General features: G+C 37.5%; 1 protein-coding gene across 2 annotated transcripts; it reads left to right on the top strand.

The window, feature by feature from the left end:
* Positions 1-6,862: 6,862 nt before the first annotated feature.
* Positions 6,863-10,337, top strand: LOC127644422 (cap-specific mRNA (nucleoside-2'-O-)-methyltransferase 2-like). Of its 2 annotated transcripts, none has more exons than XM_052127602.1 (2): positions 6,863-6,919; positions 7,737-10,337. In XM_052127602.1, exon 2 carries the CDS (start codon positions 7,778-7,780, stop codon positions 9,986-9,988), a length of 2,211 nt encoding a protein of 736 aa, XP_051983562.1. In that variant the 5' UTR covers positions 6,863-6,919; positions 7,737-7,777; the 3' UTR covers positions 9,989-10,337. The 2 variants fall into 2 exon arrangements, with proteins under 2 accessions (XP_051983562.1, XP_051983551.1); XM_052127591.1 differs by having other exon boundaries at positions 6,876-6,915.
* The last annotated feature ends 3,743 nt before the right edge of the window (positions 10,338-14,080 follow it).

Here is a 14,080-nt window from a genome sequence, read left to right as displayed (position 1 = left end):
TGTATTCTATTACAGATTACAGAATACTTGCTGTAAAATGTAATTTGTAACGTATTACGTTAGATTACTCAAGATCAGTGTATTACAGTGGATTACTTCTTCAGCACTGGTCGATTTTTGACTTGTTTTGACTATAAAACTCTGCCAGTACAGTAAGAGAAAATACTAAATGTTAAAAATACATTCTCTGAAAAAACCTAAATATCTTATGCAGTGTTGTTTTAAGTATTTTTTTAAAATATTTTTAAAGATTATTTATACAAAAATGATTACAAAGAATACAATATTACGATGTATGTCTTACTAGAAAAAAAGGAAATATGATCTAATATGAATTTTCTTGATAAAATATATGATCGTGTCTGGTCACATGTGCATGTAAAACGGCTAGAAATATAATTTTAGCTTAGCGTAAAACTGACAATTTACACAAGGTTTATTTCTATTTCTTCTGCTCCAAACGTACTTCAAACATACTTCAAACATACTTCTCTGTCTGCTCGTATGAATGTAAAACATCACAAGAAAGTGTTTCACCGCTGTTCAAATATACGTATAAATGTTTTCCATCTGAAAGCACTAAATATTAAATGAAACAAATGACAATAAAATGCAAAGTAATCTCTTCAGTAATCAAAATACTTTTTGAATGTAACTGTATTCTAAATACCAATAATTTAAATTGAACTGTAGTGGAATACAGTTACTTATATTTTGTATTTTAAATATGTAATCCTGTTACATGTATTCCGTTATTCCCAAACCCTGCTCATGGCTCAATCTCGATCAAACCAGCAACCTTCCAGTTACCATCTTCTCCTATCTCACTGTAATTCTACTCACTGGGACAGCTGTTGTACAAGAACAGTCAATTAATTGGTTAAGAAAAGCACAAAGAGAAAAGAGAATGTGTGTGTGTGTGTGTGTGTGTGTGTGTGTGTGTGTCTGTATGTGTGTGCGTTTGAGAGAGACTTGAACACAGAGTGCAATAATGAGACTTTAAGATTAAGAAAGATTACGCTCTCCTAGACTACCGGTACTCCTATTATGAGGGTTCTCATTACCCTTTTCTCCCCTTTTCTGTTATTATTCTGCTTTCTAATCCAGTTATTTCAACATATCTAAGAGTGCTAACTTTAACACAGCTCTCATACTGTACACATGAATGCACACTCATATGAGACAGCTGAACGCACATGCAAGCACAATCACCCTCACTTCAATGAACACACTTGAGCGAACATTTATGCATGACAGCACCCACACATCAGCTCAGCCCTGTTGTGGTCATCTAAATGCTGTTCATTCTGACATTAATATCCCAATAATGTCTTTTGTTTTATTATTTTGGTTCATCCAAGATTTTTGCTTATATGTCCCTCATGATTGCTTCCATTCTCCTTCACTTATACATCTTTTGCAGAGGTCGGAATCCTCTCCTTGACCCTATTTTTGATTTAGTTGGGCAATTACTGTGCGAGACTCAGCAATAAGGTCAAGATATGCCTGTCACCATGGCAATACCTGGCTCCATTCACCCGAGCAGCTTGTCATCTCCATAGAAATAATCTGACCCTGACAGATTATTATGCCTTAAATTCACAGTCACACTGGCACATATACAGCCACATACTTCAAATATGCTGAGCCAGGGGGAATTTCTCTGCATCGCTCTTATCTCTGCACACATGCACACTCACACACACACATATTCCTCATGCTTAGCTGCAATATTTTACCTTTTCCCATTGCATGTCAAATGATTTAAATTCAATATATTTTGTTCGTTATAATGCAATTTGTTGTAAGACATACTGTGACATAAATCAAAGACTTGGATGGAGTACCTCACTATACAAATATTGCAGCATGTTACTGTGTGTGTGTGTGTGTGTGTGAATGTTTGTTCAAGAGACACAGTATCTTAAAACACAAAAAAACACATCCTTCAATCCGATAGCAAACTGCACAATTTTCTGCATGCATCTGTACACATGCACATTATTAATGCAAATAATAGTTATAAATGTATAGGATTCTTAAAACATTATGATTATTATAGTGGTGTCTGCTCCACCAACACAATGGACAAATAAAATTAAATTATTTGTGTGTACAGACGTCCAAAGATTATTCTAAATATAAATACATTTATAAATAAATTATATATAAAATTATAAATAAAAAACAGGATTACGTATTTAAAATACAAAATATAAGTAACTGAATTCCACTACAGTTACAATTTAAATAATTGGTAATTAGATTACTAAACAGATTACTTTGCATTTTATTGTCATTTGTTTCATTTAATATTTAGTCCTTTCAGATGGAAAACATTTATACGTATAAATGATGTGATCCAAAGTGCACTTGAACAGCGGTGAAACACTTTCTTATGATGTGTTTCATTCATTATGCCTCCTATTGGCTGGAGTTTATTTTGTGGAGTATTTCCTGCAAGCCATTGGAGTGATTAGGTCAATTGTTGCACTCATGTAGCAGCCGAATAGGCCAGCTCACTGAACATTCGTTTGACTGTCCGAGGAATTTTTTTCTTAGTGCTGAATCCGCCTAGCTGCTGGAGTTTGGTTTGTAGAAGAACACACCTTCGGGACAGTTATGTGGATGTTCTTCTACATGTTCTACATGTTCTTTGCATTTATTCTGCCTATTGACTGGAGTTTGTTTTATAGATTATCTTTTGTTGTGTAACACTGTCTCACAAATTCTTTATAGAATCAACGGACTTGAGCAATCCAACGGCAAAATTGATGCGGGGGTTCTCGTAGGCGTACAAAGACTGTTTGAGTTTAGAGGGCTGGACACCAGTTGCGCTGTCGTGGGAGGGGTTAATGCGCACATTTTTCTTTTTGTTTGTTTGGTTCTAGGGGAAGTTCGGAGATTGATTGTTGCACTAATGTTGAAATGTGGTCATTATAATTTTGTTTTTGACACACAGTTTTTTCTCATATGTCAAAATGTCAGATATTAGTATGAGTGGATTGTCTTTTTCCACGTGGAATGTGAATGGGTTGAGGCACCTCATAAAAAGAAGGAAGGGTATTTCTCTTCTTAATCAAGTGTAAGAAATATGATATAGTGTTTCTTCAAGAAAAGCATCTTTCCTCACAGGAAGCTGAACAATTTGGGAAGAAATGGGGTGGACATGGTTTCTTCAGTGCTGGCTAAAGTAAGAGCAGGGGAGTCATTACACTGATAAGTAAACATCTACAATTCAAATGTCTCAAACAGATTATGGGCCAGATTAATGATAAATAAGGAAGAGTCATTATAGTTTTAGGAGAAATTCAGGGGAATAGTCTGATTTTGGCCAACATTTACACATCTAACATTGATGATCAGGGCTTTTATATAGATCATGAAGGGATGTTGCAAGCCGGCACCCCTCATGAAATAATATTGGGAGGATACTTTAATCTTTTCATGGACTCAGTCCTTGATCATAGTGAAGCAAAAGGGTGCAAGCACCCTAGACAACATTGACACTTCACGTGTAAAAATCTTGGTCTTAAAGATATTTGGAGACTTTTAAACACATCTGGTAGGGACTATACATTTTTTTCATCAGTCCATAAGATTTACTCTAGAATAGATGATATTTTTGATATCTAAATCCCTCATTTCATCTGTTGTTGATTGCTCAACATTTTATTCACAGATCACACCCTGGTGAGTTTAGAGGTGTTGCCACATATTGAGAAAAGGAAATCATATAGTTGGTGCTTTGATGTATCCCTTTAGCAAAATCCTGAATTCCAACAAATGTTAAAGGCTGAAATCAATGTTTATATGGAGACCAACTGGTCCTGAGTATCCTCTCTGGGCGTGGCTTGGGACACACTTAAGGTGGTTCTTAGGGGTCGTATCATACAGTATGCCTCATTCACCAAAAAATCCAAAGCACGAGAACCCGTGGAGTTGGAAGAGAATATTAAAAGTGCCGAGGTAGAGCTGAAGCGCCGAATGTCATCTGATGGCCTCAGAGAACTGACCCGACTAAAATACAGGTATAATACTATTTTGTTGCAGAAGGTGGAGTTTTGGCTATTCAGGGCAAGACAGTCATACTTCGAGTCGGGGGACAAGGCAGGGAAGCTTTTGGCTAGATATATAAATCAGGGAGTCTTTTTCTACCATTCCCTCAGTGAAATCTGCTGGTGGTGTAATTTTTACCCTCAGCCATTGATATTAATAATGCTTTTAAAGAATTCTATCTTGATCTCTGTAGTTCCACGTCTTCGTCTACTGATGAGGATATTATACATTTTGTGGTACAATTAGATCTCCCTAAACTGACGACTGAGCAAAAACATTCTCTTGAATCTGAGATAATCTTGGAGGAGCTTGACGAGTTAATTAAGGCCTTACATACAGGCAGACGGCTTTGCCGCTGAATTTTTTAGATCTTATGCTACAGAACTGGCTTCACTTTTTTTAGAAGTTTATCCACCAACCATGACACAATCCCGGATGAGTCTTATTCTTAAACAGGACAAAGATCCAAGAAAGTGTAAGAGTTACTGTCCAATTTCCCTGATCCAGCTAGATGTAAAAATATTGTCAAACATTTTAGCTAACTGATAAAGTTATGACATCTCTTATATGTATAGATCAGGTGGGGTTTATTCTGGGCTGTAGCTCTTCTGATAACATTTTATCTTCTGAGAGCGTTTCATCAATATCATGCTCAGTGGCGAATGATCAGACTCCGGTCGCGGTCATCTCACATGATGCTGAAAAGGCGTTTGATATGGTAGAATGGGATTATCTTTTTCAGATTTTGGAAATATACAATTTCAGGAATAGTTTTATGTGATGGACTAAGTTACTTTATTAACACCCAGCAGCGGCGGTTCAAACGAATGGATTCATTTCAGATTAATTTCCTCTGGATAGGGGCACCCGGCAGGCTTGCTCTCTTTTTCCATTATTGTTCTGTCTTGCCCTGGAACCATTAGCTGTCACAATAAGAAAGGAGGATGATTTTCCAGGGGTGATGGTGGGAGGTATGGCACATAAGCTTCTGCTTTTTATGCAAATTATATTTTATTATTCGTCTCCGACCCTACTAGATCTATGCCTTGCCTCCACAGAATTATTAATTCCTTTTCCAAGTTCTCAGGATACAAAGTCAATTGGTCTAAATCCAAATCTTTGGCACTGACAGTGTACTGTCCAGTAATGGCTTTCCAGCCAGGCGACTTCCAGTGGCCCAGACAGGGCATTAAGTACTTGGGCATTTTATTTGTCCAGAGTAGTGTGCAGAGATGGGGAGAGTGTCTGCTTTTGAAGAGATGTCAAGCAGAAGGCTGGGGGTTCAGAATTTGTTCGACAGGAAGTGGGTTAATTACTTGGTGTTTTTGGGTGACCCTCATGGGGGGGCTGGAGACCATTGCATTATTCTTTGGGTTAAGTTTAATTATATATGATTATATTTATTTGTTTTGCTTTGTTTTGTGCACAGGGGAGTTCGTTGGGGTAAGGGTGGGTTTGGTGATTGGGGGGTTCAATGTTAAATGTTGATTCAGTGTATATATGTTGTGCTTTTTTTATTTTGTCATATGTTTATAAATCAATAAAAAAAATTATTACAAAAAAAATGGGGTAGCTATTTAGCCTTTTTAGAAGGCTTTCGGGGAGGGGCAGAAGAGGGAGATTTGTAGTTTTTAATGTGTGATTTTATTTTTATATATATTTTTAAGTGTTTCCTCTTGTCTGTTTAAGAAATATTCTGTGTATGTTCTGTTTCTTTAATCCTGTTTTTGAATCAATAAAAGGTTAATATAAAAAATTTAAAAAACATCTCATTGTTTCAAAAGTATAGCCACAAGACGTAAACAAAATGCATGTTAACATGATTTAAGTGTGATAAAATAGCTTACTTCTCTTTTCTGTGTAAAGTTACATCCAATTTTATAACTTCGTTGCCATGACAATGTAACCGCAAAACCTGTAATCAGTCATTTAGTAGTCTACTGCAAAAACTTTGATTCAAACAACTTTATATTTCAAATAATACACAGGTTTTAACAGAAGAATTAATGTAAGTGCTTTTCTAAAGTTGTAAAGTTCACATTTCTGCCTTTAAACCCTCAAACATTTCGCCCCATTCACTTCCATTGTAAGTACCTCACTGTAACCAGCCACAAATGCTGTTGATTTATCTTAACTTGTATTGAAACCCAGATTATTCCTTTAAAGAAAATGCAATAAATGGAAAGTAATGTTAATGGAAAGTAAAATAGTAAGTGCAATAAACGAGCTGTTAAACAATAATTAAATTTTTTGAGTGTTTTCTATAGGTTTGTCTCTGAAACCTTGGATTGCAATACTTAAATACAGCTTGAGATGGAGTTGTTAATTTCTGTACACAATAATATACTGTAGTCTTTTGATTTAGGTTATGATTTACAACAATAGAAATAACTTATATTTAAGAAAGAAACATCTGAAGATCCAAACTGGATCACTATGATTTAAATCATGCCATGCATATACTAAACTTTACATTGCACAATTAAACACTCACTCCTACAAATGTACAGTAACTCTTATTAATGCTGTGGATCCAGTGCTATACACTAAGAGCAAATACGTTTATTAGAAAAGCTGACAGCTAAATGAGATCATTGAGATTTAACCGTTGTTATTTTTGTCTCTCTCTCTCACACACACACACACACACACACACACACACACACAATGAAAGAGAGAGAGAGAAAGTACATGGCATGCCCGAACAGCTGATGATAATTTCTAAAAATTAATTAATTAATTAAATCAATGAATCAATAAATCAAAAACACATTAATTTCTATACCATTTGCTGCAAGTCACTGTCACAACACAACAGAGGTAGTCATGCATGAGGAAGCGAGAATCTTAGCTGAGGTCGGTAAGCACAAACAGATCTCATTTTATTAGTATTTTGAGAGTGAAGTGCTTGTAAAAACGTTAATGCAACGTCGGAAACCCATACAGAGAAGTTCCCCATGGCGATGTAGTTACATTTAACAGGCCGTAACTGACATCGTGTTTTCGTGCAAGCATTCCCTGAACTAGCCACTGCAGTAGCAGCTACAGCGTTTCTCTTTCAGCTCTTGCTGAGTGTCTCGTGTGCATTCGGGGGATAAATGGAAAATGCGGCGCATAATACAAATATTCATTTAATAAAAGCAGCATACATTTTGAATGGTGCTTTTATTGTCATGTCTAAAGTATCGTAGCCTGTTAGCTATTTTGCTTACTAGCCAGAAAGTAAGATACATTTGCAACAGCAGGGAGAAGTAAGTTTCTCAGAATAAACGCACTTGTTTTATACACGTTTCTTTTAGCGTTTTCACTGATCTGATCTGTGTTAAAGCTAATGCAAGTGGTGCGTCAATGGAAAAAAGGAGATCCGTCATAATATATATATTTTTTAACGATATTTTATGGTATAGAACGACACAATAATCAATCCGTGACTCTAGTCACTGTGACTGCATGCATTTTGTGCCGTTGCCTGCAAATTTATATAAATAAACAATATGCCACTGTCATGCACGCAGAATAGCAAGACTTAAGTCAGTCACTTTAATGCAATTATGCATTTAAGTAATTTCGGTAGAAAACCACGAAATGTTTCAGCAGACATCTACATTGTATTTAATAAAATTAGCACATATTCTGCCCTGTCTTAGTGCTCATGACAGTCTTTTTTTCTTCTACAGTTTTGTGATTGATTTATTTTGTTCAAAAAAATATTCGAATCATGAAGAGGGGCCGGGGAGTGAGAAAAAGATTGCCACAAGAGAAGGCAGAAGACCCTGAAACTTCTGATGAGGTGATATTTGCAGAGGTGCACCAACTCTTCAGCAAGGTTAGAGGGTATGTTCCCCCCTCTGGAGGACAGTGGACCTTGCCAGACCCAAATGTGGTACTCTGTGATACTCCTATTAGTCACCCACGTTTGCAAGCTCTGAAAAAATCACTTAATGAGGTGAAGAATCAACTCGGTGATAAAGACCTCTCGATATGGCACAAGCATACTTGTTCCACCAACCGAGCAGGTACCATTACAGCCCATCTTCGCTCCACTGCCAATGCAGAACTCTGCACACAGGCTTGGGCCAAGTTCTATGAGATCTTGGGCTCTTTTAAACTTTTACCTGACAGTGCATTAAAGAGTGGTGAGTTGAACTCCATACACCTCTGTGAAGCTCCTGGAGCCTTCATATCAGCTCTGAATCACTTCCTTAAGACGAGCAGCTTGCACTGTGACTGGAACTGGATTGCAAACACACTAAATCCATACTACGAAGCCAACGGACGTGGTTGCACTATAACAGATGACAGATTAATTATACACACTCTGCCTTGGTGGTTCTTTGGATCTGACAACACAGGTGACATAATGCTTCAGAAGCATCTGCTGGAGCTACCGAGATTTGTCAGTAACATGCGCAGTGTAGATTTGGTTACGGCAGATGGAAGCTTTGACTGTCAGGATGACCCAGGGGAACAGGAAAGCTTAGTTGCTCCACTACAATATTGTGAAGTAGTTTGTGCACTGCTACTGTTGGGGACCGGTGGCTCATTTGTTCTGAAGATGTTCACGCTATTTGAACACTCATCAGTCTGTCTACTCTATCTCCTTGCTTGCTGCTTCCGTTCTGTGAATGTCTTCAAGCCAGGCACCAGCAAATCTGGAAATTCAGAACTTTATATAGTGTGTTTGGACTATCAGGCCAAAGAATCAATAAGGCCATTGCTTTCAAAGTTAATCTGTAATTATGGACCAGACTTGGCTTCCACAACAGCACTTTTTTCTCATCACTGCATTCCAAACTCATTCCTCAGTCAACATGAAGAAATATGCACTTTTTTCCATGCCTCGCAAGTTCACACAATTCAGGAGAATCTCAGGCTTTTTGCATGTATGAGTGTAGAGCAGCGCAGGCAATTGGACCAGCTCAGGGTGTGTGCTGCCGAGTTTTATACGAAACGTTTCAATGTCCAATTTCTTCCTCGAAAAAACTGGGTTTGCCGCAGTGGGGTGGCCGGATGGGTAAAGCAGAATGAGCGAAAGCAAATGGGCTCTTTCAATCAGCGCAAAGAGATGCAGCTTCAGGGATGGAAGCAACGCCTTATCCAAGGAACTTATGGGGCATTTATAGAGGGGCATCTTGTGGGGACAGAAGGATGTGAGATTGTACTTAGTGGCCCATTGAATGAGTGTGATTTGGGAGCCTGGTTTGTTCTTGAAGGAGCTGCTTTGCCAAAAGTGTGTAGTTCTACCTTCTGTGATCAAGAATTACTAGACTTCCTGAATGAAGCCCTACAGAAGAACCCAAAGGGAAAAGCAGCTGTGCCAGTATGTAGGTCCTGCAGCACATACTCCCCTGTAGACATCTTATCTGAGATATGCAGCCGTCCTGATGTCACATCATGTTTGGTGCTGGGAAGCCGGTCTTGGTGTGACATCACACTTGGAGGAGTTACAATTCAGCCAGAGTTCTTGCAAGGACCCTCGTATTGTGAAGTGCTAGACTCCACATTGCAGGATGGACAGCCAGACTGTCAACTTGAGCTTCTGAACAGTTTGCTTTGTGCTCTGCAGAAGCAGCGTCTTGGTTCAGCCCTGGTGATTCCTTTATGTTCCGCCTTAACGCGCTTCACTGCTGGCCTGGTTTTCACACTCCATCTGTGCTTCCATTCCATCACATTCCGTTGCTCACCTTATTGGCCCCCTGCTGCACTTCTGTGTATGGGATTCTCTCGGCCTTCAGCCCTACCCCAACTTCTGGACATCCTTCAGGACATGATGGAGAAGATGAAGAGAATTAAACTTGAACAAGGGAGGCAGATCCTGCAGTTTGTACCTTTGGAAGAACTTCTCAGAGGTCCATTACCTCACTTCTTGTCCTCCTTCAATACTACTGTTGTTCGACAGCTGCTGCATGTGCTCATGCAGAATGAATAGAGCACATAACCCAAATCCATTATTGTATATATGGATGCAATGGAAGAGCTTTTCAGTTAAACGATATTTGAGTGTTATCGAGCCTCAGTTTACCCCTGATTGATGTCATAACCCCAGTTTGCCATTGCCACAGAGGATATTTACATTTGGAACACAAAATTATTTTGATGGTGATAATGTTTTATGGATTATAATGGTAGATAACCGCTTTTACGTTGAATATGTAGCAAATGACTATAGAGTTGATGTTTTATTTAACATATTTATGTTTCGATGTCTTTATTTTATCACTTCAAATATTATAAGTTGCCTTGATAATCTTTTCTGTCCTGCCTTTGTTATTAAAACCTTTGTGTAAACGGACATATAGAGCGTTTTCATGAAAATGTTGAGGAGGGTCCTTTAATATCCAGGTGTTGTTGTCATAAATGCCAACTAGCTACATAGATATTGTCTAGTAAATATTGTGGGGTACATCATATATGTATATACCAGGATCAATACAAGTTTAACTAAATTGATGCTGTTTGTGGCAAAATGTTGATGACCACAAACATTAATTTCCACTTGGCCCTCCTTTAAAAAAAAGAAAGAAAATCTGTGTTACACTGAGGCACTTACAATGGAAGTGAATGAGGACAATCCTTACAAGTTAAAATACTCCCTGTAACAAAAGTATAGCCACAAGGTGTTAGCAATGTGAGTGTTAACTTGATTTTGGTTATAAAATCACTTACTAAACCTTTCTGCGTAGTGATGAGTCAATTGATGTCGATTGAGCTTAACTTGAATTGAACCCAGAATAATATTTTAAAATATATTAACAACAATATTGGCACCCTTGATAAATATGATCATAGAAAAAATATGCATTGTTTATCATTTTGATCTTTTATTTAAAATAAAATCACAATTTAAATTTTCATTGAAGTAAAATAAGTGAAAGGGGGAAAATATCTAATTTTTTTAAATATTTTTTCTCCAAAACACGTTGGTCACAATTATTGGCACCCCTAGAAATGCTTATGAGCAAAATATATCTGATGTATATTCCCCTTCATATTTTACATTTTTAGTGCACCTGGGTGACTAGGAACATGAAATTGACTTCATGTTTCACAGGGGTATAAATATGAGGTAACACACAGGCCAAATTCCCTTAATCATCAATCACAGAGGGTTAAACTAAAGAATATAGTTTTGATTTGTGGCAAAAGGTTGTTGAGCTTCACAAAATGGGAAGTGGCTATAAGAAAACAGCTTTCCACCATCAGCGCAATAAAGAACATGTTCCAATCAACTGGAGATGTTAAGAATCAGCCTGGAAGAAGACGTGTGTCTATTTTGTCTCCATGCACAGTGAGGAGGATGGTTCAAGTAGCTAAAGGCTCACAGCTGGATAATTTCAGAAAATTAATTGAGTTTTGAGGTCAGAAAGTCTCAAAAACAATATCAGACATCACCTAAAATCTCCACAAGTTGTTTGGGAAAGTTTCAAGGAAAAAAGCCTCTGCTGTCCTCCAACAACAAACTCCAATATCTTCAGTTTTCCAGACACTCATGGAACTTCGAAGAGACTGGGTTTTATGGCCAGATGAAACAAAAAAAAGAGCTTTTTGGCAGCAAACACCAGAGATGGTTTGGCACACAGAGATGATGTACCGAATGCCCACAATTAAATGTGGTGCTGAATCTTTAATAATGTGGGGCCAGAGGTCCCGGACATCTAGTTCGGGTACATGGCATCACAGACTCTTATCAAATACCAATAGATAAAAAAATTAAAATCTGATTGCCTCTGCCAGAAAGCTTACAATGGGCCCTGGTTGGATTTTACAGCAGGACAATGATCCAAAACAAACATCAAAATCAACATGAATCTCTTTTTTTGTGTGTGTGTTCCCAAAGTCATGGGAAGAATGAATGAATGATAACAGAATTTTCATTTTTGGGTGAGCTATCCCTTTAGGTCCTTAATTCAAAAGTTTAGACTACTTTGCTTTCATTGAAGCACACAAAATGCTCTTTGGAACATTTTCAAATCATCAAAGATAATAGTAATCATCAGGTTTTGCACAAACTTGTGGAGTCCATGCCAGCTTGAGGGTATGCTGTTATTAAAGCCAAAAATAGGCATAACAAAAACTAAGAAATGTTAAAATTCATACATTTTTCCAGTGCTCTGGAGGGTGGAGGCTCTGTGCTGTGGAGACTCTGGGTTTTCTGAACAGTATAGTGTTTAGGTGTCCATCAACAAAACAAAAATCAATAGTGAATAAACCTTTGAGAACTGATTTATGTCGCTCTGCTCTTCCGATTGTTCAGTTTGTCTTTCAATGTACTGTAAAACATAAAAAGAAGTATTGGTCTTGTTAAAAGAAAGTTTTGCACTATGTTTGGCCTGCACCTTTACCAGAAGTCTTTTGTGACTTGCAAAGATCACTAACAAATAACACCTATGTCAGATGCAATGGTGACTAAGGGGCCAATTACAATGAATATGCATCCGTTTTTCAGCGTCTCATGCAGGATTGGCACATTCAAACTTTTAAAAAAGCACCTTGAGACACCTGCGTTCTGTTCTATTCTTGCTACTGAGTTTGGTCTGAATGACCCCTTAAAATAAGAAATCTGAGTAGAAGCAACATAAAGACGTATGTGGACCGGTAAATGGAGTCGAAGAAAGCAGGTGTTCAAAATGTTTAATTGACAAAATGTTACTGTTAAATGTTTAATCATTTCTTTACTTTATTCAGTGCAGGCTTTGTTCTCCTGCAGCCAGCAGTGTAGTCTAGACCAGTGCTTCTCAACCAGGGGGCCTCAGCACACTATCAAGGGGGCCTCAAGATGACTTAAAATTTATTTAAATAAGAAATATTAAATACAACTTAATTAAAATGATAAAAAAAATACTTTAAGATGTATGCCTACAAATTATAAACAGACTCTTTCTGAAACTTCTAGAATCAAAAGTTATCCATGATTAATTTGCCCAGCTATCATTAAAAGGATTTTGCGCATGCCCACCTAAAATGAATTTTGACATGGCTGCCAGAAGAGCGAGGAGGCTTTTGACCCATAATTGTAATTATACTGAGGTGATGCCGCAGCACCGTTGAGTGAATTGTATTCACTTATAATAAGTGTTCAGAGATTCTCTCTAAACCGCACGGAGCAGCGGGAGGCAGGACCCCAACTAAAGGCATGGGCACCAAAGACCTTTCGACTTTTGGTTTCAATAAGGGGCGGGACATTTCTTGTCTCTACAGAGAAATGCCAAATACGCCAACAGCGCTTGAGTCATCATAATTTGTGCTGTATATTTACTTCGCCGATTAAAGCGTAAATTTTAATAAATTGTATTTAAAACATTGCTATTAAACTTTGGGAAAATACTGAGTGTCACTCCACCCGTGCTAGTTTTTCAATAAATTCACAGTATGCCGACTTCTTCAGTCACTACTACACCACTGCCTGCAGCATATGTTTTGTGACGACTATTAAAACTCTGAGCACTCTCATTAATATGTATAGGATGAGCCATGCAAGCTCGAGCTATGCATTTTGATTCAATAAGATTTAAGTGGATGAATACAAACACGCATAGCCTACTGGATGGTAGGCTACACACAACGTTTGCTCATTATGCAGAATTGCTGCAGCCACCTGCTTTTTTATGGTTGTAACACAGTGTTTTATTTATTTTTTCAAATATATTTTTTTCAATTTAATTTAATTTTTTTTTAGAAATTGTTTGTAGTTTTAAATATCTGGGAACATTTATAGATAGTCATCTTAAGTTTACTGAGAATACAGAATGTGTAAAATAAATAAATAAAAAAAGTCTGTATATCCAAAGTAAAACAAAAAGCTTTGTTGATTATAGAGGATCCTACCCATCCTCTACTCAGTCACTTTCAGTTATTACCCTCAGGGAGGTGTTTTAGGCAACTGCGGGCTATCAAGAATGTATCAGATGTAATTTGTGCCAAATGCAGTCAGACTGTTAAATGCGTAGCTGTATGAGTGTGTGTGTGTGTGTGTGTGTGGATGTGTTGGTGTGTATTTGAATATGCCCGCAGAGGGTAGACT

This window comes from Xyrauchen texanus, chromosome 1 (genome assembly GCF_025860055.1).
Source record: "Xyrauchen texanus isolate HMW12.3.18 chromosome 1, RBS_HiC_50CHRs, whole genome shotgun sequence".
NCBI classification, from domain to species: domain Eukaryota; kingdom Metazoa; phylum Chordata; class Actinopteri; order Cypriniformes; family Catostomidae; genus Xyrauchen; species Xyrauchen texanus.
The sequence above is the reverse complement of the archived record's forward strand: the minus strand, read 5'-3'. Positions and strand labels throughout refer to the sequence as shown.